Below are 24708 nucleotides of genomic sequence, written 5' to 3'. Positions count from 1 at the left end.
TTCTGTCCATGGAGTGACTACTACGACAATATGTAAAGTAACACTCACTAGCTCTTTATATGGATGATGTAGTAATTGTAATGAAGGTAACATATTAACTCAGACAAAATGTAGATCACACACATTTATTTTATCACGCTCATCATCTATAACTCTCAAAACAATTGATTTTACATGTGATGCAGATAGATATACTATAATATAAAAATTCTAGTTAAGACAATTTCAACAAATAACTTTGATTTTCAGTTATCAACTCCCAGTCCTAAAACTATTAAACATTTAAAAGTGATTAAAGAGGCGTAAAGCAGTTTAATGTAAAGCAATATAAAACATGTCTCTGGAAATAAATAATTTTCTCCAAGAAACTAGCTATTCACCACGACAGAAATCACACGGATAACATACAGCTGCATATACAGAGTATATCAATAATTTATATATCACTTAATGAACCACCAATACACATTGATGGCACATACCGTAAATATAAAGAATATAACAACTCTATACACATACAGTAAATATAAAGATATAACAACTCTATACACATACAGTAAATATAAAGATATAACACCTCTATACACATACAGTAAATATAAAGATATAACATCTCTCTATACACATACGTAAATATAAAGAATATAACATCACTCTATACACATACAGTAAATATAAAGATATAACATCACTCTATACACATACTGTAAATATAAAGATATAACATCTCTATACACATACTGTAAATATAAAGAATAACATCACTCTATACACATACAGTAAATATAAAGATATAACATCACTCTATACACATACTGTAAATATAAAGATATAACATCTCTATACAATACTGTAAATATAAAGATATAACATCATACACATACTAAATAAAAATAACATCTACACATACAGTAAATATAAAGATATAACATCACTCTATACACATACTGTAAATATAAAGATATAACATCACTCTATACACATACTGTAAATATAAAGATATAACATCTCTATACACATACTGTAAATATAAAGATATAACATCTCTATACACATACTGTAAATATAAAGATATAACAACTCTATACACATACGTAAATATAAAGATATAACATCACTCTATACACATACCGTAAATATAAAGATATAACATCACTCTATACACATACCGTAAATATAAAGAATATAACAACTCTATACACATACAGTAAATATAAAGATATAACATCACTCTCTATACACATACCGTAAATATAAAGATATAACATCACTCTATACACATACAGTAAATATAAAGATATAACATCACTCTATACACATACTGTAAATATAAAGATATAACATCGCTCTATACACATACTGTAAATATAAAGATATAACATCGCTCTATACACATACTGTAAATATAAAGATATAACATCGCTTTGTCTACATACACAGCAGATCACTAATAGATTCATCACAATCATTCAGTCAACTGTGAAATATAATATGTCTTACTCTTTTATCACAGACTGATTTACAAAACATTGCACAACATGGTTTCAAAACTTTTCATCGCAATGAAGTAAAAGTATTTTTTCTCTATTTTAGATTTTTAATGATTGTACATTAAAAGAAAATTAAATGATATTATATAAAAAAACTGTTTAAGAATAATATAAATTTCACATGAATAATGAAAAACCTGCATTGAAATTATTACTAATAAGAAGAGAACCAATAGAACTCTGCCCAATGAAACATAAGATCAATGGGATGTTTTTTTGTAGACTTTTTCGTGAATATCACAACTGAATTACCACATAGGTATTTACGTCCCTTTGCCGACTGTGATAATATCCTAATTCTGTTGAAGATACATAACATTACAAAATGTTGAAGAATTTATCAAAACAAAAACATTTACCATCAACAATATTTGATATTTAAATTAAAATTGTATCACAGTATTTGAATATAAGGAGTCATAATAAATTAGTGTTTCTGAAATTAGACTATTGTAATTAGCAAAGGAATAAATAAAGTAAATAGTATTATACAATATACCGGGTACTCCATTTTGAAGATGAATAATTAGTGTCCGTGTTTAAATGACTAATACGAATAAATAAATCCTACCTATCAAGGACAAATTAAATAAATTAAATTTCAAAATGTATATCAATGTACACGGTTAAAACATATTTATGATATATGAAGAATTCTAATAAAATTATGTTTTAATGTATATCAGTAAAATAATAAAATATAAATTATTAACACAATTTTAAATGGTAAAATGAAAATCTCTACTAAAAATGGAAATGATATCACAGAACTGTCATGGTCATGAAAACGAGCTGCCTTTAAAAGTTTATGCCTTTTTAAAGCCTGGTAGTCAATCATAGGTACATCGTATTAAATTCTCTGTCACTGAGTAAAACATTTCATTCATCAGCCGCAGTCACTGGTACCTCTGCATCCTTTGGTTTTGTGGCGTCAATTCTTACACCCAAAAACGTGGGGAAACGTGGACTACCCGAGTTAGTATACTCCTGGAATTTGTATGTTATTATAGACCCGATCTTAGGTGGTCTTCTGTGGTCTTTGTCTGTCAGTCTGTAAGAAAGGGAAAAAAAGTCTTTTTCAATTTCTAATAATTTAAAAACAATCTATGAAGTATACGAAAAATGAACATTTCAACAATTTTAACGAAAAAATATTGTAAATAACTAAAAGGTGATATTTATGGACAATTTGTTACAATTTAAATATCTAAATAGATATCTGGATTTAATGTACTTACCCAGACCCAACAGAAAAGATTTTGCCACACTCCATCTTGCACCTTAAGGCTCCCACAGCTCCAGTAAAACGACCTTTGCCAGGGTCGTAACCAATGACAACAGCCTAAAGAAAACAAAATCAATAATGTGAAGCCTTCTCAGATAAAATCTTAATAATTTAGTTTAATTTCATTATCCTTTTGATTTGATTACAATAGTTTTGTCCAGTAATCTGTCATGAGAAACGTTGTATCAGATTAACTGACCTCAGAGTGTCATCAAATGAGGTAGCCACCAGCTACTAGAATGATATTCTATTTCAATATTACATCTCTGGGCCTCTTATTTATTGAAAAGAAGCTGTTTCAAGACTTCAGTCAATTGTCGAAACAACCTGAACCCTGCTTATTAATCTGGAAAAGCATTTGTCCTAAATTATGGCACCATATACAGGTATGTTCTCTGACTCACCTCAGCATCATAGAACTTCTTTAACTTGAGCAGTGTTTTTGACCTCCGTCTTTCATATTTAGATTTTGGTTCCCGAATCATGAGTCCCTCCCCACCAAGGGCGATGATTTTTTTCAGATCTTCATCCAACTGTTGTTTACTTGTACATTTGGACTGTTTCACAAGTTCTGCATACTGGGGTCTGTAATAATACATTTACAATACATTATGAATTTTATTTCAGCACTATTAAATGAATCAATAACAGGATGTTTTCAAAAAGCCTCTGTAAGCTCACAAGATTTTTCTGAGGTGGGGCAGGTAGGGTGCAAAAACTTAATTATTCCAATATAAAATAAACGCCCAATTTATTCTGGAATGTCTATGCAATGAATATATAAAAAAAAAGTATCTGGATGCCCTTTTCCTAGTGTGATATCAATATTTTGGTTTTAAATGTGGTGCCTGGTAAATGTACTTACTCATTCTCATCAAAGTACTCTTGAAGTGCTTCCTGTCGCTTTTCAAATGTTTCCTTCTCCATGTGTGGAGCATCAAACACCTAAATACACAAGAAATAACAAAAGATGATTAGGTTTGTGTATCCTGGGGAATCATACAATGAAGATTCAGAACAAAATTTTGGGCGTTCTATTTAATGTAATCTTAGGTAGAGAATATTCACTTGTTTTGAACATTTTTTTCAAATTTTAAATTTTTTGGAAGTGTACAGATATTGACTATAAAAAATTGATATTGCAAAATAATCAAAATTTTGAATCACCTCAATTACTTTTATCATGATAAAGGCTAAATTATGAAAATAATTATTAAATGCATTGGTATCAACAGACATAAGATATTTTCAAGCGATTTTATCTCTGCTAATTTGACCACTTAACTTACAGAGTATATAATCTTTTTCCAGTTGTCACACTCTGGAGTCTTAACAATGCTGACAGTGGACTGAAACTTCTTTCTTCCTCCAAACAATTCACCATCTAGATGCATGTCTTTTGGCAGATCCTAGGACACAAACATTTAAAATTACTGAAATAGTATGAAACGTTTTTGGTAACTACATTTAGTTTTAGTTAATATTTTTATTAGGAAGTTTATCTTTATCAACCTAAGACTTGTAATGTTAAAGTATTATCGTAATGATGTATGTTTCTAGGTTTTTTCCAAGCTTTAAAAACATTATAATTCAGTTGGCTATCCAAAATGATTGACACATGTTCATACTAAATTTTATATGAGTAAATATCAAATGAAATCAGTGAAATGATGTCTAGTCTTTAGTTAACAAAGAAAGGCTTACTTTGGTAAACCACTTAGGAGCGTAGAAAGGATTTCCCAGTCGAGAGTAGAAACACCTGTAAATCAAGCGTATATTGTTAAAATGTTTCTCTTTATTGTTTATCAAGTATTTTTATATAACATAAATTCAATAAAATAAAAAAATAAATAGCATAATATTATTAAACTGGGCCCATGACAAGGTAAATGACACTCAGCTTGTTTATATTGATTTGTTTAAGTAATCCTCCTGGCACAGGATAGTGGACATCAACATCAATGTATTACTGTTTAATGTATACTAGACATCTTTAATGCTTAATAAATACTAGTACACCAGAAGTAAATATTTCATACCAAACACCAATCTGATTACTGTAACTTACTTTCCATTCCAGAACGCCCGAACACCATCCAACTTCTCGCTCACCCACCACCCAACCGGATTTGTAGCTCTTCAATAGAAAAAGGAATACTGTGTTAGATACCAAAATATTCCTCAAATGTTAGTTTGTATGGACCAGGAAATTTACATCATAAGAAAAGAATGTAATTTTTATGTAACAATATAGTCTGGATTATGTAGGAAAATGCCATTCAATTATGTCGGGATGGACAGGTTTCTGGATTAGACATGGACTGGTTTGGGCAAGTTATACATGTAAACAAGGTATTGTGATGTTTAGTAAAATACCATGTGATGTTGTAACTTACTTTTCGTCATACTTGTGAGCCAGTAACAGGCTGACATTAAGATGTTTGAAATGTTGCGTTGGTTCTGGGGCCTTCCTCTTGGCAACAGGAAGTTGTCCGATTCTTGCTGATTCATAAACATCGCCCAAGTGTTCTCTCAGGTGCTTACAAGTACGCTTGTTTGTAGCATTCTTTTGTGTCTTCCATCCAATACAACTGAAATGACAACAGTAAAACATGTGTTAAAATTAATCAGATCATTCATTTAAAATTATGCCACTGCTAGTTTGAAAATCCTACAATTAAACACTTTTTCTGACTTTTTCTTTCAATGATAACAGTAAAAATGATCAAAGCCTCTTGAAAAATAGACAATGAGATTAACTTACGTGCAGGTGAAATCACTCCCGATCCTCTTCAGTTTAAATCCTCCCTCCACACTCACAATATCTCCATCTTCTAACTTCCGCGTAGGTTTTGGCCGCGAACTTATTCTTTGTTTTGGATGACGATAGTCTTTGAGGTGTTTAGGATCTTTCCTATAACACTTTATCCAATATTCACACTTTGGTTTAGGTTTACTAGTGTCCTCATCACTAGAGTTGCTTCCCCCTGATGGGCCAGGCTTTTCTTCGTCCTCTGAGCTTTTAGCTTTTTTAGAGTCAGATTTCTTTAGAGTCTTTTGTGGTGTTACATCTTCATCATCTTCACCATCACTCTGGCTAAGCTCATGTGTTTTTCTCCTCCTCAGAGGAACAGGTTTGGAGATAGTATCTTCTACTTCCATATCTTCCTCCTCTGTATCAAAACACAACAGTTAAATATAATCAGGTGTTTACATAAATAAGAACATAATTTCATTAGCTATCTGTGGTTGAATATGAAATTTATGCCATAAAAGCAACAGTATTCCCTTATTGATAGGGCTAGATAATCTAGGAGTATTATAGAACTTTGCTGAATCTTTGAAACTAAAACCGGATCATTTGAAATTTTTACTTCAGATTTGCATTTCTATACTGATAGTTAAGAGTGACCTGATATGAAATAATATCATGTATGATAATTGATTTATATACATACCATCCTTTTCTACTTTGTCTCCAGGATGGAGAAAGTTTTTCTTGTGTGTTGGGTCCTTCCTGTAACATGTCTCCCAGAATTTACACTTATCTTTGACCATGCTGATGACACTGGTTGTATTGTTTACCTAGAAAAGGATGTCAACAAACATCTAATAATCACAGCACCTGTGTAAATCATAATCATCCAGTATACACATGTTTATGTTGGTTTTTTGGTGTGATCTGATCTATTTGTCATGATTGCCCTATACTATCTAGTCACCATTAATTGGATTGTCCCACTGTCCAGTCACCACAATTTTGGTTGCCCCACTATCCAGTCACCACTAATTGGGTGGCCCCACTATCCAGTCACCACTAATTGGGTGGCCCCACTATCCATTCATCACTGATTGGGTTGCCCCACTATCCAGCCAACACTAATCTGGTTGCCCCACTATCCAGTCACCACTAATTGGCTGGCCCCACTATCCATTCATCACTAATTGGGTTGCCCCACTATCCAGTCACCAATAATCTGGTTGCCCCACTATCCAGTCACCACTAAATGGGTGGCCCCACTATCCAGTCATCACTAATTGGGTTGCCCCACTATCCAGTCACCACTAATCTGGTTGCCCCACTATCCAGTCATCACTAAATGGGTGGCCCCACTATCCAGTCATCACTAATTGGGTGGCCCCACTATCCAGTCATCACTAATTGGGTGGCCCCACTATCCAGTCATCACTAATTGGGTTGCCCAATATCCAGTCACCACTAATCTGGTTGCCCCACTATCCAGTCACCACTAACCTGGTTGCCCCACTATTAAGTCACCACTCATCTGGTTGTCCCACTATCCAGTCACCACTAATTGGGTTGACCCACTATCCAGTCACCACTTATTGGGTTGCAGTATTTGGTTGCTAAATACCCTATGGCCACCACTAATTAATTTGGTTGCTCGATCTTTATTACTCAGTATCCATGCAGTAACTGCATGACAGCAAACTATTAAACTGCAGCAATCATTTACATTGTCATAATTTTTACATAGCAATATATATCATACAAGTTTCCGATCTACTAATATAATATGCATAGTCAGCAAATCAGTTAAAACATTTAATTGTTGTAAATTAGATCATATTAACCATCTGACGACAAGTAAGACGTTTCGTTTTGGTATATATGTAGTTCATACATGTACTATCATCTGAATTAACTACATTTTATTGCTATTTTACTGACTTACTGTTTGTGGCTGTCAGGTCGGTGATTGATCTAGAGATCTACCCGTACTGGCAATCCACTGGCCTTATATATGTCGGGTTTGACGTGTTCATACTTGCTTTCTGCCTGGTTTACAAACATGCCACGCCCCCTCTAGTTTCGGTTTCATATTGTGATAAGGGTTAAATCCGAGGAGTCACGAATGGCATATGACAGCATTTCTATTTTTACCTAGACAGGAATATACTGGTCTTATGATCTAACTTTGTACGTCACACAATGTGAGCCAATCAGTGGCATTATTGTCGTAATGTTCTAAAAATAGACGGAGTATGCGATTCTATTAATAATGTGTATCAATAATGATTAGAGCTCTAAATATAAATAAATAACATGTCTAACTTGATGAATTTGCAGTTCGTGGAATGGTTCACGGTAATTTGAGTTTTCAACGAATATCAACAAATGATATAAAATCAATTTTGGAAGTTTTAATGTGTAAATCATTTGTATACATTCCTTGGCATTAGATGATAAAATATTAATTGGTTATGATATATGTATAAAAGAAAGGAATGAAATCGGGCAACCTCAGAAATAAGTGCATTGTATCGTATTTTTAGTACCGGTATATTTACATGCACATGAAGAGTGCGTCTAAATGATACTTTTAACTTGAAAAGTATTACATGTATTGGATGCCTGTAGATATATATATATATACAATGTATAATGTTATAAGATTGAGACGACGAACATTTCCTCTATTGTTTTGAACAAAAAGGCTATCAAGCATCACCATGTCCAAAAAACATTCTCCTGCGTAAGTCGAGTCCAATGTGGCCCTTCAAAAGCAATTAATAAATTCCCGGGAAAACAGATGCAAATTTAAAGCTATATTTTCATTTGTAAAATATCATCTCCAACATGTGCATGTGATGATTCATGACTTAATTTACTAAATATGAAAGAAAGATGAGGAATTACCGAACTGAATGAGACTTTGTAAATATAATAACTTGATAAGCATGTATTGTCTGTTATGATGCAGTGTCTGTCGTTCAGACATTTATAATAGACACATAGATTTTCCTTGTATCAATTTTATTTTCCAACCAATTAACTAGTATGCTTTATCAAACAAAAACAAACATTCTACAGTAATCCAACGTATTATCGCGCGAGATATATATAATTCGCGAAACTCGTTGGCCATTAAAATTCGCGAAACTCATTGGCCATTAAAATTCGGGAAACTCGTAGGCCATTGAAATTCGCGAAACTAGTAGGCCATTTAAATTCGCGAAACTCGTTGGTCATTTAAATTCGCGAAACTAGAGAGCCATTAGAATTAGCGGGAAATTAGCTTTAATTGTAAATCATGAAATGAAATCGTCACGAAAATAAGTTGGTTTACAGAATACATATGTATACATATATATCACAGTGATAATTAGTACTATTATAATCCTTTACAAAATATATTGTTATAACAATGTACTTCAACATCTTTATTCTGGATTCACAAACCCGTTGTTACATATTGACGTTATATAATGTTGCCATATTTAAAGAGTTATTCATTTTTTACCTTGCATTGATATTAGAAAACGGCACTGTTTATGCCAGGTGCCATTCCACAATTGAATAAACGAAATAAAGTTATTCAATCTATGGTCTATTACATAATACTATTATTACTGGTTAAATGGGATATAGAAATATCTACGCGTTTTATTTTGTTGACTTTCATCTGGTTCTGCCTCGTGTCTAAGCTATTGAACATTGAACAAAGGAAAACAAAACAATCCAACTGTTACAACATACTCGAAGGCTGAAATAGCATTTACAGTACTCATAAAACAACGTTACAACTCATCATTGTAACATCATAGACCATCAGATAATTGACAAAACAATAATTACCTAGGAAAATGTAACTTTATGTATTGTAGGTAATGCTCTAATTACAAGTTGTAAAACTTAGCTCAATTCACAGTAATATTTAGATATAGTATTATAAAATAAGTTTATTTATAGTAATAGGCTGACCATTTTATTTGGAAATTACTGAATGATGTGTCTAATAAACATATCATTAAAGATGCTCCACCGCTGTCAAATGGTATTTTTTCGCTATCAAAAACAGGAGCAGACGATTAAGTATTTTCTTCAGTTGCAAAAGTTACTTACTTTACACCATTACCACCATTGAAAAATTTGAGCTTCTAATTTTACTTTGAGTTAAAAATATGAAAAATAATTAATTGCTTCCCGAAAAAATTCCGTGTCACTATATCCTATATGGAATGAAGTACTGATTGCACATGCACCAATGGCGAAATAAATTATTTAATATCATTTTTTTGTTAATTAGACATATATATATAAACGAATATATATATACGATTAAACACCAATTATTGTTCAAATGAGGAATATCATTTATGCTCTGTAGGCGGTGGAGCATCTTTAATTGATGATGATTGTGATTCCCAGCTCATCATTTGTTTATCATTATAAGTAAATGAGTAAACATGATATGAAACTCTTTCGATAACATTTTCAACAATATAATTTTGTATGTGCCAAGTGGGAAATAGTTTTTGATCATATTTAAAACATAGCAGCCAGCACATAGTAGGAATGTATCTCCTAAAGCTTACATGAATTTATACAGAGACATGTCTGCGGTAAGTCTGTAGAAGTCCCGTTCGGGAAAAAGTCCAGCAACTACTTCGGAGATATTCGTGCATATACCACACCCTTCCTAATCGTCGGGGACCCATGATTACGTTATAACACGAGTCTCAGACGTCATTCTTCCTTTGTTAGTTGCAATTTTGAGCGAATGAAATTCATGGTTATAATGGCCGATTTTGTAGATGTTAGAAGGAACAATCCACAGAGGATGGGATATCCAACTCGTGAGAGCCCAACATGGGATATCCAACTCGTGAGAGCCCAACATGGGATATCCAACTCGTGAGAGCCCAACATGGGATATCCAACTCGTGAGAGCCCAACATGGGAGATCCAACTCGTGAGAGCCCAACATGGGATATCCAACTCGTGAGAGCCCAACCATAACTACAGACCGTGCACAAATACTGTTATAAGCATCAATGTACGAAATGCAACATACCATCATTGTCACCCACACTAACGAATAAAGGGTGTAATAACGAAAAACAATACAAAGAAACGTAGTTTTATGACCGGGATTTTATACATATGCATTGAATGCACGTCAATCTTTGGTATTACTATGATATTGGTTGTGTTACATATCTTAATTTCTATAATGAATATGAAATGCTTAATACCCACTATGTGGAAATAATAATTTAAAATGAAAAGAAAAATGATATGATAAAGTTTTACACAATTTATGCCTAGGGAATTGCACACGTACAATATTGCGTGTTAAGAAATTGTGGCAGATAAACTCAATCAACTACACCGAGATTGTGAATAATGTTTTCTTGTTTAACATATGAATGCAACCAAAGGTCTGGAAAAGCAAAACAAAATATGATTCAATCTAAATAAGTTTATATTGTAATTCTGCTTCACTGCGATGCGCATGTAGAGAGGAGAATCACAATGGAGCAAATTTACAAGTCTAATCTGAATTAGATGTGAAGTCAATAATATTGAAGCATGCCACACAAGAACCAGACTGGGTTAACGTGACACGACGTCCACATTTAAACAGAGAAATCATGCGCCAGAGTTGTCGTCTGGAACTCCTCTTAGAATATTGCATATCAATATGACATAATATTGAATCACACTTGCTTGGATAAACAGCTTTATAAGATATTCAATTTTGTTTAATGTTTATGGAATTAAAAAAAAGCAACATGCAGTTTACTATTCTCAACAAGTGCCTTTGTGCAAATCTTGACACTGAAACAGTTTTACCACCAAATACTTGATAACTTATCTAAAAATCGTCTACTTTTCCTAAAATAGACATTCGGATTTCAGATAAATACTCGCGGTAGTACCGGTAATGCTTGCTGGCATGGTCTTTGATACCGTTTTGATTTAGCAATGTTTGGGCTACATTTTCAATAGCTTTAAATACATAATAAACTAACTCCTATACCTTATTATTGATACTAACTACACTAGTTACTCGTCAGGGATAAACGGACTCGGTACAGCCTCGAAAAACAGCTGAGAAAATGTAGATATTTTTCCTGAAAGAGAAATATGAAAATTAATAAACAATTTTAAAATAACTTTGTAGATGATTATCTTTTTATTCTGGTGTCAATTCACGCAGCAATTATGCACCTTACAAGGTTTGTTGACACATTATAAACTTAACCAAACTCTATTACAGGAACCTTGATTCAGCATGTTAATCAAGGTTTTCAACCAGAAGAATACACATGAATATTAGTAGTTCATCGTTAACGATGAGTTAATTAACCATTTGATGCACTAATGATTATTGACCTATATTGACCCCTGTTATCCACGGATATCATTACAGAAATTACTGTAGTGCATTTCAATGGTTCATTTATTTATTTATGGCAAATAGCAATTTGTTAAAATAAAAATAACATTCATGTATTAAAACATGTTATTTCAAAAAGATGTCAGAAAACAATCAACTCCAATAATCTGATCTCAATAGACATCCGGCAATAATCCTACCTTTAACACATACTTACCCCAGCTACTTAAAGGGATGGTGAGTTTGAAGTGGACGAGGGGGATGTAGAATATGAGTCCCCCTACGATGAACAAGAAGGCGTACAGGAATTCTATCTGGGGACTCTGGATGATGGGGCCGATCACCAGATAGATCGACATAAGTACAAATAGGATGGGAATCGGTAAGGCCACCTTAACAAATGAAAACAAACATAATAGAATGTACAAAATTGATCAAAAGAGAAAAAAAATGATTTTTTGGCAAAAAATATCGATTTCAATTTAATCCGATAGGTTTTCACTTTTGTTTGGTTGGTTAGATTAATGTCATATTCAATAACAGCCAGAGACATTTAAAGATGTTCTTATGTATATGCGGTGCATTGCATGTGTGAGTGCGTGAGTGAATGGGAGCCTGCGGTATGTTTTTGTTGTGACTCTTTAAAAGTCTTCACATTTAGTGAGCAGGTAGCAAGTGATTAAATTACTAGATTTTCATAGCCATTATAGAATTACTAACTACCATTGTCCAGTTAGAAGACTACTTTACCTTGAACGGCCTCTCCACGTCCTTCATGGTGTATCGACACACTATCAGGGTACTGACTGTCACGCCATAGAAGATCCAAGCGGTAAAGCTAAAGAAGTCTATCAGCTCCGACAGGTTACCGGGAATAACCATGGCGATGGAAATGATCGTCTGAAGATAGATTCAAATTCAGGTTTAACGTAGTCGTATTTTTCTTCTCAATGTTTTTCATATGCTTTACGAGCTCACACGTTCCTTCATTATGTTATGGTCATATGTGGGGAAATCCGCAGCTCCAAAGTCACAGTCATGAGACGAATGTTTAAAAAGAAGATACACCAACGTATCGAGTCTTGTAATAATTGGTATCAAATCGATACATCCAACGTTATGCCAGATTGTTGAATGACCAACACAATGTACTTATTAATGTTATTTCTTTAATATATTGTTTGAATATTAAAGATTATGAAACATACTCACTGTGAATATAATTGATGGCACTGGTGTTGAGCGTTTACAGTTTACATATGACAACAGTTCAGGAAGCATTCCATCCCTACCAGCTACATAGACAACCCTACAGAACAGATGTGGATACTAACTGAACAGCCGATTATCCATGAATATGTGCAGCTAAACTCATTGGATATACAGAAAACATACTCAAAATGGATTTTAAAAAGGCGACAGTAAAGGAACTGACACACAAACTCAATGTTTATGAATATCTATAACATGGGTACATCAGATACTAGTATATCGCGGAAATGAAAACAAATGTTTCATCAAAAACCTCATTTGTAATGTGCCAGCCAAGACCAAATTGTACATGAAAACAGGAAAGGGTGGCACAGTCCTTTTTAAAATCAAATCCTGAGAAACGAGTAGCGATAACGTTAGTTACATCATTTCAATTTCAATACAAATTATAATTAATCAACACTATCTGGTTCACTTTATAATGATTTATAATTAATAAAACAGACACTGCTAAGCAATTGATACCAATAACACATGATGTATACCTGCCACCCGAGAACAGTGTTCCATTAGCTGCTCCGAATGTAGAAAAGAGGACAGAAAGCGGCATTAAGATGGCTGCCCCGCCTAGGATACGGTCACCCCAAGTCTAGCAAAGAAAGCAACACCCTCATAGTTTGGGTTGGTAAGTCTTACGTCCTATTAACAGCCAAGGTCATGAAAAAATGTGCCAGGTTTGATGGCGGAGGAAAACTGGACTACCCGGCAACTGCCTAACATGGGATTCGAACTCGCGATCCAGAGGTGGAGGGCTTGTGGTAATATATTGAGACACCTTAACTACACATCCACCGCGGCCTCTATCGTGATAGTGAATTAAAAATTCGAAATATCAGTTCAATAGAAACAAATAGTTGTTTTTTGAAAAGGGGAACCAAGTCGATATCATATAAATAACTTTAATAATGATTTTGGTTGGTTGATATTTGCTTAACGTCCTATTATCAGCTAAGTAAACCTGTTACTACACGTTTAATTATTGATTAAATAGAAAATATAAATATCTCTGAATTGAGTTGACTCATCTCTCATCTTGATTTGTCTTGTGTCTAAGCTATTGGACCTTTAGTAAAACACGCAATCATATCACTATTACAGCATATATACTCTTAGTCTGAAATCACAGTACTATACCTACCACTGCCACTGCATTTGAGGCTAAAAGTTCTGCTGACGTCATGGCGGTCAAGTAAGATACGTTGGTCAACAGGTATATAAAGGTCACGAGGAGGATGCCGAATACATTAGCACGAGGCAGATTCCTGTATGATATGAGAAAGGAAGGCTTGCGTAAATAGATTTTCATATCCTATTAATTTCTTTTCATGTGAACACCACCAGATTCAAGATACGCATTCGTGTAAACTGATTTGTGCGAAACCGAAAGCATTTACATGAAAAATTGGTGTAATGAAAGGAGACATCGCTTGATTGTTGGCCAGCATTTTTACTTTTAAATTTATCTAAATAAAGCTCATATAGTTAAATGATTAAAACATGTATTTATTTCATACAAATAACTGTTAACTTTTGCTTGACAAAGCTTGAATGAATGAAATGGAAAAGACTTTAAAAGTTTAATAAAATCCAATATTTGATGTGCCATAGTAATGAAATACTTACTTTTTAGGATTTTTCATTTCTTCTGTTAAATAGTTCAGATTGTTCCTATAAAAATATTGGAAGAGAATTTTCATTATCATATTTAAAACATCATGTTCAATATCAATAATCAGAAAAAAACTGTCAGCCAAAATGTGAAGGTTCATGGATATGGGCGTTTCAACTGCATAGTACAGTAGCTGGCCTAGGTTACAAAATACACTGGCGTATGTCAACACTGTTTTTGCGGTAACGAATGTGCAAAACGATAAGGCAACGCAAGCGCTCTTTATGCCGAGCGCTAAACAACATAAGCAGAAACTAGCACTTTAAGAAAGAGTACATAACAGAACAGTTTGTCTGAAAACCCCCCCACAAAAGGCTGATTACTAAATTGTACAGGGAAAATGCTCATATCCACAAACATTTACAAAAGAGAGAAAACATACATATAACGACATGATACAATAGTTCAATAATACAGATTTGAGTTCACTGAGATAGATTGGTCGTAATCAATAAAGTGCAAAATATGTCTGAACATCTTGTTGAAATTGGAATGGAAAACACGTTCATATAAGCTACCAAATCTCCTTACAAGTAGTATCATCAAACATGTCTTTTAATAAGTTTTTTCTTGTCAAAGATTAAGGTTTGTGATACACCCATCGTACTCACCATCCGTACGGTATGTGACATAACTATCGTACTCACCATCCGCACGGTATGTGACATACAAATCGTACTCACCATCTGCACGATATGTGACATACAAATCGTACTCACCATCCGTACGATATGTGACAAACCAATCGTACTCACCATCCGTACGGTATGTGACATAACTATCGTACTCACCATCCGTACTGTATGTGACATAACTATCGTACTCACCATCCGCACGGTATGTGACATACAAATCGTACACACCATCTGCACGATATGTGACATACAAATCGTACTCACCATCCGTACGGTATGTGACATACAAATCGTACTCACCATCCGTACGATATGTGACATACAAATCGTACTCACCATCCGGACGATATGTGACAGACCAATTGTACTCACCATCCAGATGGTATGTGACAGACCAACCGTACTCACCATCCGTCATATGACCACAAAGCATCGTAGAAAGCCAGCGCTATTGTAGACGGCGAATTTGTTGTCCCCTCAAATCCACGCTGTAATTCTTTTATATTTCCTAAACAGAGATAATAAGTTTTACCCTAAACAGTTCGCTTTGCATTGGCACACTGCTATGCAAAGGCCTACGTTAACAACGCTTCTACTCAACAATGGCAAAGCGAACGTTAAAATATTTTACAGAACATATGCTTACATAGGTACTTATTTAGAGAAGACATTTTAAAAACAAAAATATAACATTTGTATCAGGACGATGAGCAATACTAAACCCAACCTTGTGCCATACGGACTACGCCTCCAACGGAGATGATGAGCAGAGCCACCAGCTTGGCGATGGTGAAGAACACTTGGACCTGAGTAGCTAGGCGAGTGTCGATACAATTGATGATGGCCAGTGTCACTGAAATTAATTTAAATATAGTTACTTCATGTATCACCATACTCTTATCAGGATAATTCTATGTGTAACAATATAAAGATATATGTAAAATGACAGGAACATCTATAGAATGAAGAGTAGATGTTCAGATTGACGTTCATGTGATTTTCCCATTATGTTAAGGTTAAAAGTTTTTAAATGACGGCAAATTAAATCTCTGTTGTCCGTTTTTTACCCAGTTCAAATCATCCCATGATCTAACTATAGAGTTAATGAATAGGTTACATATACACAGATAACTTGGCTTTGTTTAGCACTTTCTTTAGTTATTTTTTGAAATAAGTGTTATCGGTTGTACCACCCTAAATATGAAAACTTACAAATGGCTAGTGCTGCCACCAATTTCGTCGGGAGTTCCGGACTGCCGCAATAGGGGAAGAATGTGGCAACATATTCCCCGAACGTCAGGCATATGATGGCCATAGAGGATGTTCGGATGACAATGACGGACGTCCATGCGTACAAGAACGCGGGGATGTTTCCGTACGCTTGTTTGATGTACTGATACTCTCCCCCAGATTTTCTGATTAGTGTTCCTAGTTCCGCATAACATAAAGACCCTTTGTGAAAAGAAAGTGTAACACAATTTAAAAATGTAACACAATTAAACACCATCCATGGTCCCGATATATTACCTGAAGTTTGAATTGTAAACAGTTCCTATCCATATATTACAGATGTACCTCGGTATTAATTTGCTAACAGATAATAACTATGCTTACTTGATAGCACAATTCAGATTAAAGATCGCAGTATTTCAGGAGTTGGCATTTTATCTATTTTAGATGTATTTAATATATGACTGTATTTATGAGAAACATATAGGTAGAATTTTAGTTTTGGAAGCCGAAATTAACAAAGAATAAAAAATATCAGCAAATATTTCCATGAAAAAATATTTCACTTAATCCGACTTATGTACATACAAACGTGTCTAATATTGCTATAGTTCCGTGTTTATGCGTCTTTAAAGCGTCCTTGTTGATATTAGGAGTAATAAAACACTCGATAGAAACTGTTTTACAGATGCAAAACCGGTGTTCGATTGTTATGAAACAAAGTTTTAGACTCTTCACATGATTTGATTAACTGCTTAGTAAACACTCCTCGGACAAGGTAAGTGAGTCAAGAGGTCCATTTTATACTATAACACTAGAAATCATGACACGATTTATTACAATAATCCACATATATTTTGGTTCTGACGACGTGAAAGACGTGTTTTATTGCAGTCGTATCTTGTTATAAATTATGTACATAGACTCGCTACATGTGATCATTAAATACTAAGGGAATTTCAAGTTCGACATAATAATTGTATAGGCAATCTATTGCTTTCCCTTGAATACAGTATGGACTTAAATATATCTACTTTCGGAATTAGTGAAATATCACCCAAATCTCGTTATAATGTGAAAGGATAGTTTTTTAGTCTGGTGCCACTGATGGAGCATAGATCTCCTTCTCTATTGAAACACCTGGCTCTTCTGAAAGATTTTGCGTGCAAATTCGTACAATCGTTTGATTTTTTTATTTTGTACTATTTTTCAAGTTGAAGATTAAACTGTGTCTTCGAATGGAACCCCCTCTTCCACCGTTAATATGACCCAGATTGTTTATATGACATTAAATTTAATAAACCGAACGGTAGCAATTAGATGTATACAATGGAATAACCTCTTAAGTAACACCAAAAATCATCCACATATACATACCCATCAGTGCCAATAGACCAGCTCCTGCCCAGACGATTAGACTCAGCGCTACCGACCCGGTCTCTTCAAGTACACCTTTCGGAGAGATAAAGATCCCGGACCCTGCAACGATAAAATATTTAATTCAAATGTTGTTTGTTTTTCATTTTGTATATCTACCTCATTGGAAAAAAAGAAGTGAGTTTATATCATACAATTTGTTTTCTCTTTCTTAATTCGATCAACGACAAAAAGGACCATTGATAGAGAAAAAAATCGTATAAATAAATAACTTTATAATCATCAGACTTGCGTTGTTATGTTTAACGCCGTAAAGCTAGATAAGAAGGTTTCAACAGAGCCAACGTAGACCAACACACCAGAGAGTTAATGTTAAAAGATATATTATAAAAATGAAAACAATTAAGGGAACTAATGAAATTCATTAACCGTTATTGCCATTTTAGATCAAGACGATGGTGTCTGCTGCAGGAATTATGATCAAAACATAAAACGGAATCGTATGCTTAATGTAGCTACTGCTGTTGCTATTGCATTTACATATTTCTTAATTAAAGTTTAAGATTGTATGTAAACGTGATGTTAACAGCCAACATACGGAGTGTCGTCCTGAGCTAATATAGTCTTACCAATGACTGTCCCGACAATAAATGAAGTCCCGCTGATGAGCCCAACCTGCTTTTTGAGCTTCACGGTGGTAGGTTTGGTAGTTCCATCTTTTTCATCTTCCGGGAACTCTTTTATTCTCTTTCGGATATCGTTATTTTTGCCGTCCGAGTCATCTGAAACAGATATCCATTAACTATGGTATATCGTTAATATATTGGTTAATTATCCATTTCTACCACAGTTGTTAATTCTATTAGTATGTACGTGTTTAAAGCTTCATTATAATTTAGCATTAGAAAAAAGGCTTAACAAAATAAATCAGAATCGATTATGTATCTTTAATCCTCACATACAATCGTATATAAATATTTTCTTAAAAGAAAATATTTACAATGTACAAAACACATCACCTCAAAAAAAACACAAAAAACACGTGTGTGTAGGTCTACAGTTAAATAAATGTACTATACAAGAAAACACGAGCTTCCAAAGAAATGCGAAGTTCAACTAAAAATGTTATCTTTTAAAGGTTTAAGCATATTTGACACATGTAACATTCACATATCGATATAGAGGTGATCAACTTTAAAAACAATTCAATAGAATCTTATACCAACACATGGCAGAATAAAGAAGTCGATTACCGTGAATTACTTAAGACAGTACATATAATCAACTTTCCAAATGACAATGGTTTTGTACTCGTTCTTCACAGCATGCTACAGACTAAATATATTTATGTTAGTGCATTAAAAAATATCAGTATTTGTAAGGCCTTTGTTTCGATATATTCGCGAAGGACAGCATTAATGAACAAAAGCAACATTGACGATAAACCTTTGCTCAAAACTGCTTTGGATTGATGTGTGTCGCAGAGTTCTGTTTATGACTCTATTTAGATGTGAAATAAAGGACGTCGTATTAAACAGGTTAATATATAGAACAAATAGTTTTAGCCTTAACTGTAATAAGCTTAAGCTGCATAGTCAGTGTTAAGGATTTTCCGGAAAAAACAATTTGTTAAAAGTATATGTTTCGCAATCCACGTCCCTCAAATTTTAATACACTTCCGATATGATATCATAGATTATGACAATTACAATACCAGCAACACATACATAATATATATCAAACAAGGACATAGTCATTCAGATCCCCCGCCAATGGAGATATCAAAGCTGAAGTAAGTTTGATTGTGGAGACTTATGTGTATGAAAAAAACTAGGAACAAGTGCAAAAAATGAAAACCAAAAAAATAGCAAAAGGTACTACTAGACCATAAAATGAATGTGTCTATGAAGTGGAAATATCTCTGCTGGTTTTAGAGTTATACTCCGGAAATGAACCTGCTACAAAAATATGATATTTTCAGCAATGTTTCTATGGTTACAGAAAAAAGCACAAAAAGTGAAAACCTAAAAATAGCAAAAGGCACTACTAGACCATAAGAACAATGTGTGTATGAAGTTTCATGGAAATATCTCTGCTGGTTTTAGAGTTGTGCTCCGGAAACGATTCTTACACAAAAATCTGTCATTTTTAGCAATGTTTCCATGGTTACAGAAAAAAGTACAAAAAGTGAAAACCTTAAAATAGCAAAAGGCACCACTAGACCATAAGACCAATTTGTCTATGAAGTTTCGTGGAAATATCTCTTTTGTTTTTAGAGTTATTCTCTGGAAACGAACCTGGTACAAAAATATGATATTTTCAGCAATGTTTCCATGGTTCCGGAAAAAATGAAAAAAAATGAAAACCTAAAAATAGCAAAAGGCACTACTAGACCATAAGACCAATGTGTGTATGAAGTTTCGTGGAAATATCTCTACTGGTTTTAGAGCTATGCTCCGGAAACCATTCGTACGGACGGACGGACAGACGGACGGACGGACGGAACCCATTTGTATATCCCCCGCCAACTTCGTTGGGCGGGGGATAACAAGAAAATAATTACTAGGATTTCCCTCACGACATAAAAGTATATATGCCTAAATTTCTTAACGAACTATCCCGTGCGTGAAATATTGACATAGTGTTTGGTCTCCTTGAGAAAAACTCCGGCCAGACTAAACCTTTCCCACAAAATCAAGCACGGTAATTATACATTTGTTGCGTGAAATGACCATGAATTCGTCTAAATCAGTGTAATGTGCAAAATGCATAACTCCAATATAGAGCTATACACAGGCAATATTTCTTAACGTGAATTTCATTTGAACGCCCTTTCATGTGAAATTCACTTTTCTATTCGCCCCAGCTCACGTAAAATTCACGTGAAGAAATATTGCCGGTGTGCATAGATACGTGGATATAGACTCCTCTAGGTTTAGCTTTTATCACTTGTTATATAATCCAAGTCAAAGTTTAGTAAGAATATTGATTGTGTTGATACCATAACGTTGTTACGACATCTACAACTAGCATACATCTGGTCATATAAAATTACATAAAATACGACTTGTTTTTTCTAATAACTTTTTAGGTAGGAGGTATTATGTGCACCGGTTGTAAAGTGGGTAATTCTCCAGGTATATGGTAGCCTAATGATTTTCGATACGACTTGGAATATCTCTAATTAATACAGTATAGAAATTAAAACATCATGGCTATTATTTTGTGCTTAGCAATATTTGAAATATCTTTAATGATATGTGTTTGCAAGTTGTCTTTTGCTAACTTTTGTTCTCCAGTCAATTCCATTTTGGATATGGGACGATATCACTTAGAGGAATTGGTTTACCCATAAAAACACCAACCTACGTTTAGTACCGTGTATCCCCTACATAGCATTAGTATAGGATCAGTTTGATATAGAAACGTTGTACAAGTGTTATTTCACAACATATACCAATTCTAGTCGAAGTCTTGTCGTTTTAACCCCGACTTTATACTAGTGGGTATACTATAATGTTGTGGTCTATAAAAGAAAGAATGTCGAGCGATAAGGCCTTATCTACAGACTATTGTTTACTCGAGTATGATAAAGCGTAATTAGATTTGAATCTCGGTGTAACGAATGGTGCTTTATAAGCAAACTGATGTCTGTAATTTTCAATCTGTTGAATGATGTAGCAACCCCCATGGGAAGTCATGTGTACCAAGTTATAACCAGATTATTTTGCACTGCTATATGTTTTGGAAATAATGATTTCTTAACAGTAACATCCGTATCTCTAACGCTTGGCAATTAGAATTGTGTTTGATGTTCTACAACTAAATTCTATACATAATTCTTCAACAGATGAAGCTACTGACAGAGCAATACAAATCAACACAATTTCCTCTTCTTACTTAAGTTTGTGACTTAACCTGGGTGAATTAATTTCATTTCAGAAAATTTCGGACAACATCATATGATGCTAGTCTTGGACGATTGCAATCATTTCTCAATTAAGCACGTGATTTCATTATGAACCGGGTCACTAATTGATATCAATACATTTAATACCAAAAGTCATTGGATGATCATGTTTAAAGTCCTATCAAATGGTCATTTAAGGACGGCTGTATAATTATATGCAATGTTTTGTGTATGATGATTGTGATTATCGTTCGGGAGACTGATGTACGGTTCATGTTGTGTTTTCTAACCCATTTTATAAAACAAATTTGTTAGTATAGATTTAAGTCAAATTATTTGAGTATATGACTTAACTGTTTCCTGTGTCCCTTGATTTCTGAATTCCACGAATGGCTAGAATATTGGTCAACGTATCTTTTAGATATTGGCAACCGAGAGAACGATGTATATAGCATATTTAGCAATAAAGTATTTGATAAGAATAAATTAAACATTTACTTATTGTTGCTACTCATAAAATCTTTAAAAGATTATCCCCTAATGTCGATATGATGCACTTGAACATGCCTAAGGTGATCTAAATTGCGTATGTATCATGACCAACCATAGGTAACTGTTGACCCGTTAGTTGTATAGCTTATAATATTTGCGGAAAATTGTATATATCCGGAATAAATTATACAAGGTTCGGAAACCAAATTACGTTTTCTAGTGTCTAAAGCACATCGAGTCCTTTTCTATAATTAGATATGGGAGACCTACTGCTTGGTTCGGTGTAATTGTTGTCATCGTTTACTGGGAACGTCAACACGGTATTTTACTATGTTATTGACAAAATCAATATACTATCATATAGTACTGGATAGTGTTCCTCCATAAAGCTTTATCAGCCAGAATTTAATAGCCGTCGAAAATTGGGAAGGATAAGATACATATAAAGGACAGACGGTACAAACAAAGAAGTTCAGACAGTGATGTAACGGGTCTTTTGTCTCCGGATAAGAGATGGTGAATACGGTCAAATCATGTAATCAGCGTTCAAAAGAGGTGTCATAAGATCGCAAGCCTGATTATATATATGTACATCATTTCATTTTGTTTATTTTGTCATTCATCCGCAGATAAGTCCACTCCAGTTTGATAACGTGGACTCTTCTAGAGACTACCATTGATACATATTGTGGTTGCGTTTCCTGCTTGACAACGGCCATATCACTATAAGAGTGGGATGACTAGTTTGGCCTTTCAAAGTACCGTGTAACCAAGTAGGATATCATGTTTTGTGTCTTCTTCAATATTGAAATTATGTACCAAAGTATATCAATATATAAACAAACAAAAGCTGTAAACTCCTAATTCATATACATATTTATACATCTCGCACATTTGAGGAGATCAAGTTTTATAATCAGGCGTTAAATAAATGTAGAATCAAACAAAACAAAAATGATGCCTGTTGTTTTATGACGAAATGATGCATTTTAAGTTAACAACGTAAACATTCAATCAGTCACAATGCCGTCCTTGTATACGTCTTAACTTCATAAAATAAATAAAATACAAATTTCTTCACGCGAGCAGCAAGAATGATACTTTTAGAACCCTAGTGGTTTAATTTTGTTTTGTTTATGTATTAATTATCCACTGTCTTATCTAATGCAATAATCCATAAATGGTTTATACTTGGTGATATGTCAAGGCTTAAGTCACAATGGTCTTCATTTAAAGCGTAAATACACCTTGTAACACACATGTATCTTAACAGATTACATACCTGCATGTATAAAGCATAAATCAAGAAAATACTTCATGTGATAACTAGCATGGTGAGCAAACATGTGGTAAGAGAGTTTAAAGTCTGAAATGCCGTGGGGTATTATTGTAAATGGACACACAATGTCAATATATACAGTAGCGATAGATACATGATCATGTCAACCATGATACGCATTGTACTTATTTCAAACATTTTATAAACTTACCAACAAAAACAGGATTCTCCATTTTGAGCCACACTTTAAATCCTTATCCAAGTTCTGCCCACAGGAAAGTGTAAAATCTTCAACAAGGTATATGCCGCCGAAGTCAAAGCCCTCCTTTACGTCCACTGCATTATACTGTGTAGCTATCCGGCTGTTGTCATTGACATGATATTGCTATTTTGTCTAGGACGAATCAAACAGACTTAACTAGCTCGAAGTGGGTCAGATGAGGCGAATGTCTTTTCAGTACAAAGAGAATGTGGTTACCGCGGTATTCGTATGATTCCATTTGTCAGTCACCTCTTACCTGAAGCGAACTATGCAGGTAGATAGCCTAATAATAATGTGGCGTGTGCCAATCAAAATCTATTCACCTCTGTGACCTTATCAACTGATGAGTAAATTCCTCACGTGCATGACAAATAGAAGATTTTGCAATGGGATTGCACACGTGCTTAGTCTTTGCACATGGCAAAAATTTGGTTCATTTCTGTATCATCAATTATTGATTTGCATCTGAAATATTGGTGCAAAATGCTGATCTAGTCGTGATACAAACATGTTGATAGATGATAACATAGATTTATCACAGGGGACTCCGATACAGGTATGATAACCCACGACAAAATTGTACCAGCTTATCAAATAC

The 24708-nt window shown here is 34.1% G+C and overlaps 2 protein-coding genes across 2 annotated transcripts; both read right to left on the bottom strand.

Moving 5' to 3' along the window:
- Window positions 1-904: 904 nt before the first annotated feature.
- LOC138315761 (DNA ligase-like) lies at window positions 905-7683 on the bottom strand. Its single transcript, XM_069257010.1, has 11 exons — window positions 7533-7683; window positions 6294-6420; window positions 5600-6008; window positions 5232-5426; window positions 4904-4972; window positions 4540-4594; window positions 4125-4244; window positions 3701-3780; window positions 3240-3420; window positions 2789-2892; window positions 905-2601 (listed from the first exon to the last, which is right to left on the bottom strand). The coding sequence occupies exons 2-11, from the start codon at window positions 6391-6393 to the stop codon at window positions 2430-2432; spliced, it is 1485 nt and encodes a 494-aa protein (XP_069113111.1). The 5' UTR covers window positions 6394-6420; window positions 7533-7683; the 3' UTR covers window positions 905-2429.
- Window positions 7684-11969: 4286 nt separating this feature from the next.
- On the bottom strand, window positions 11970-24392 carry LOC138315760 (b(0,+)-type amino acid transporter 1-like). Its single transcript, XM_069257009.1, has 12 exons — window positions 24060-24392; window positions 18797-18949; window positions 18168-18269; window positions 16773-17012; window positions 16288-16413; window positions 15969-16068; window positions 14880-14924; window positions 14395-14518; window positions 13742-13845; window positions 13197-13293; window positions 12735-12884; window positions 11970-12376 (listed from the first exon to the last, which is right to left on the bottom strand). The coding sequence occupies exons 1-12, from the start codon at window positions 24079-24081 to the stop codon at window positions 12158-12160; spliced, it is 1482 nt and encodes a 493-aa protein (XP_069113110.1). The 5' UTR covers window positions 24082-24392; the 3' UTR covers window positions 11970-12157.
- Window positions 24393-24708: the final 316 nt, after the last annotated feature.

Source organism: Argopecten irradians, chromosome 2, assembly GCF_041381155.1.
Source record: "Argopecten irradians isolate NY chromosome 2, Ai_NY, whole genome shotgun sequence".
NCBI lineage: Eukaryota > Metazoa > Mollusca > Bivalvia > Pectinida > Pectinidae > Argopecten > Argopecten irradians.
The sequence above is the reverse complement of the archived record's forward strand: the minus strand, read 5'-3'. Positions and strand labels throughout refer to the sequence as shown.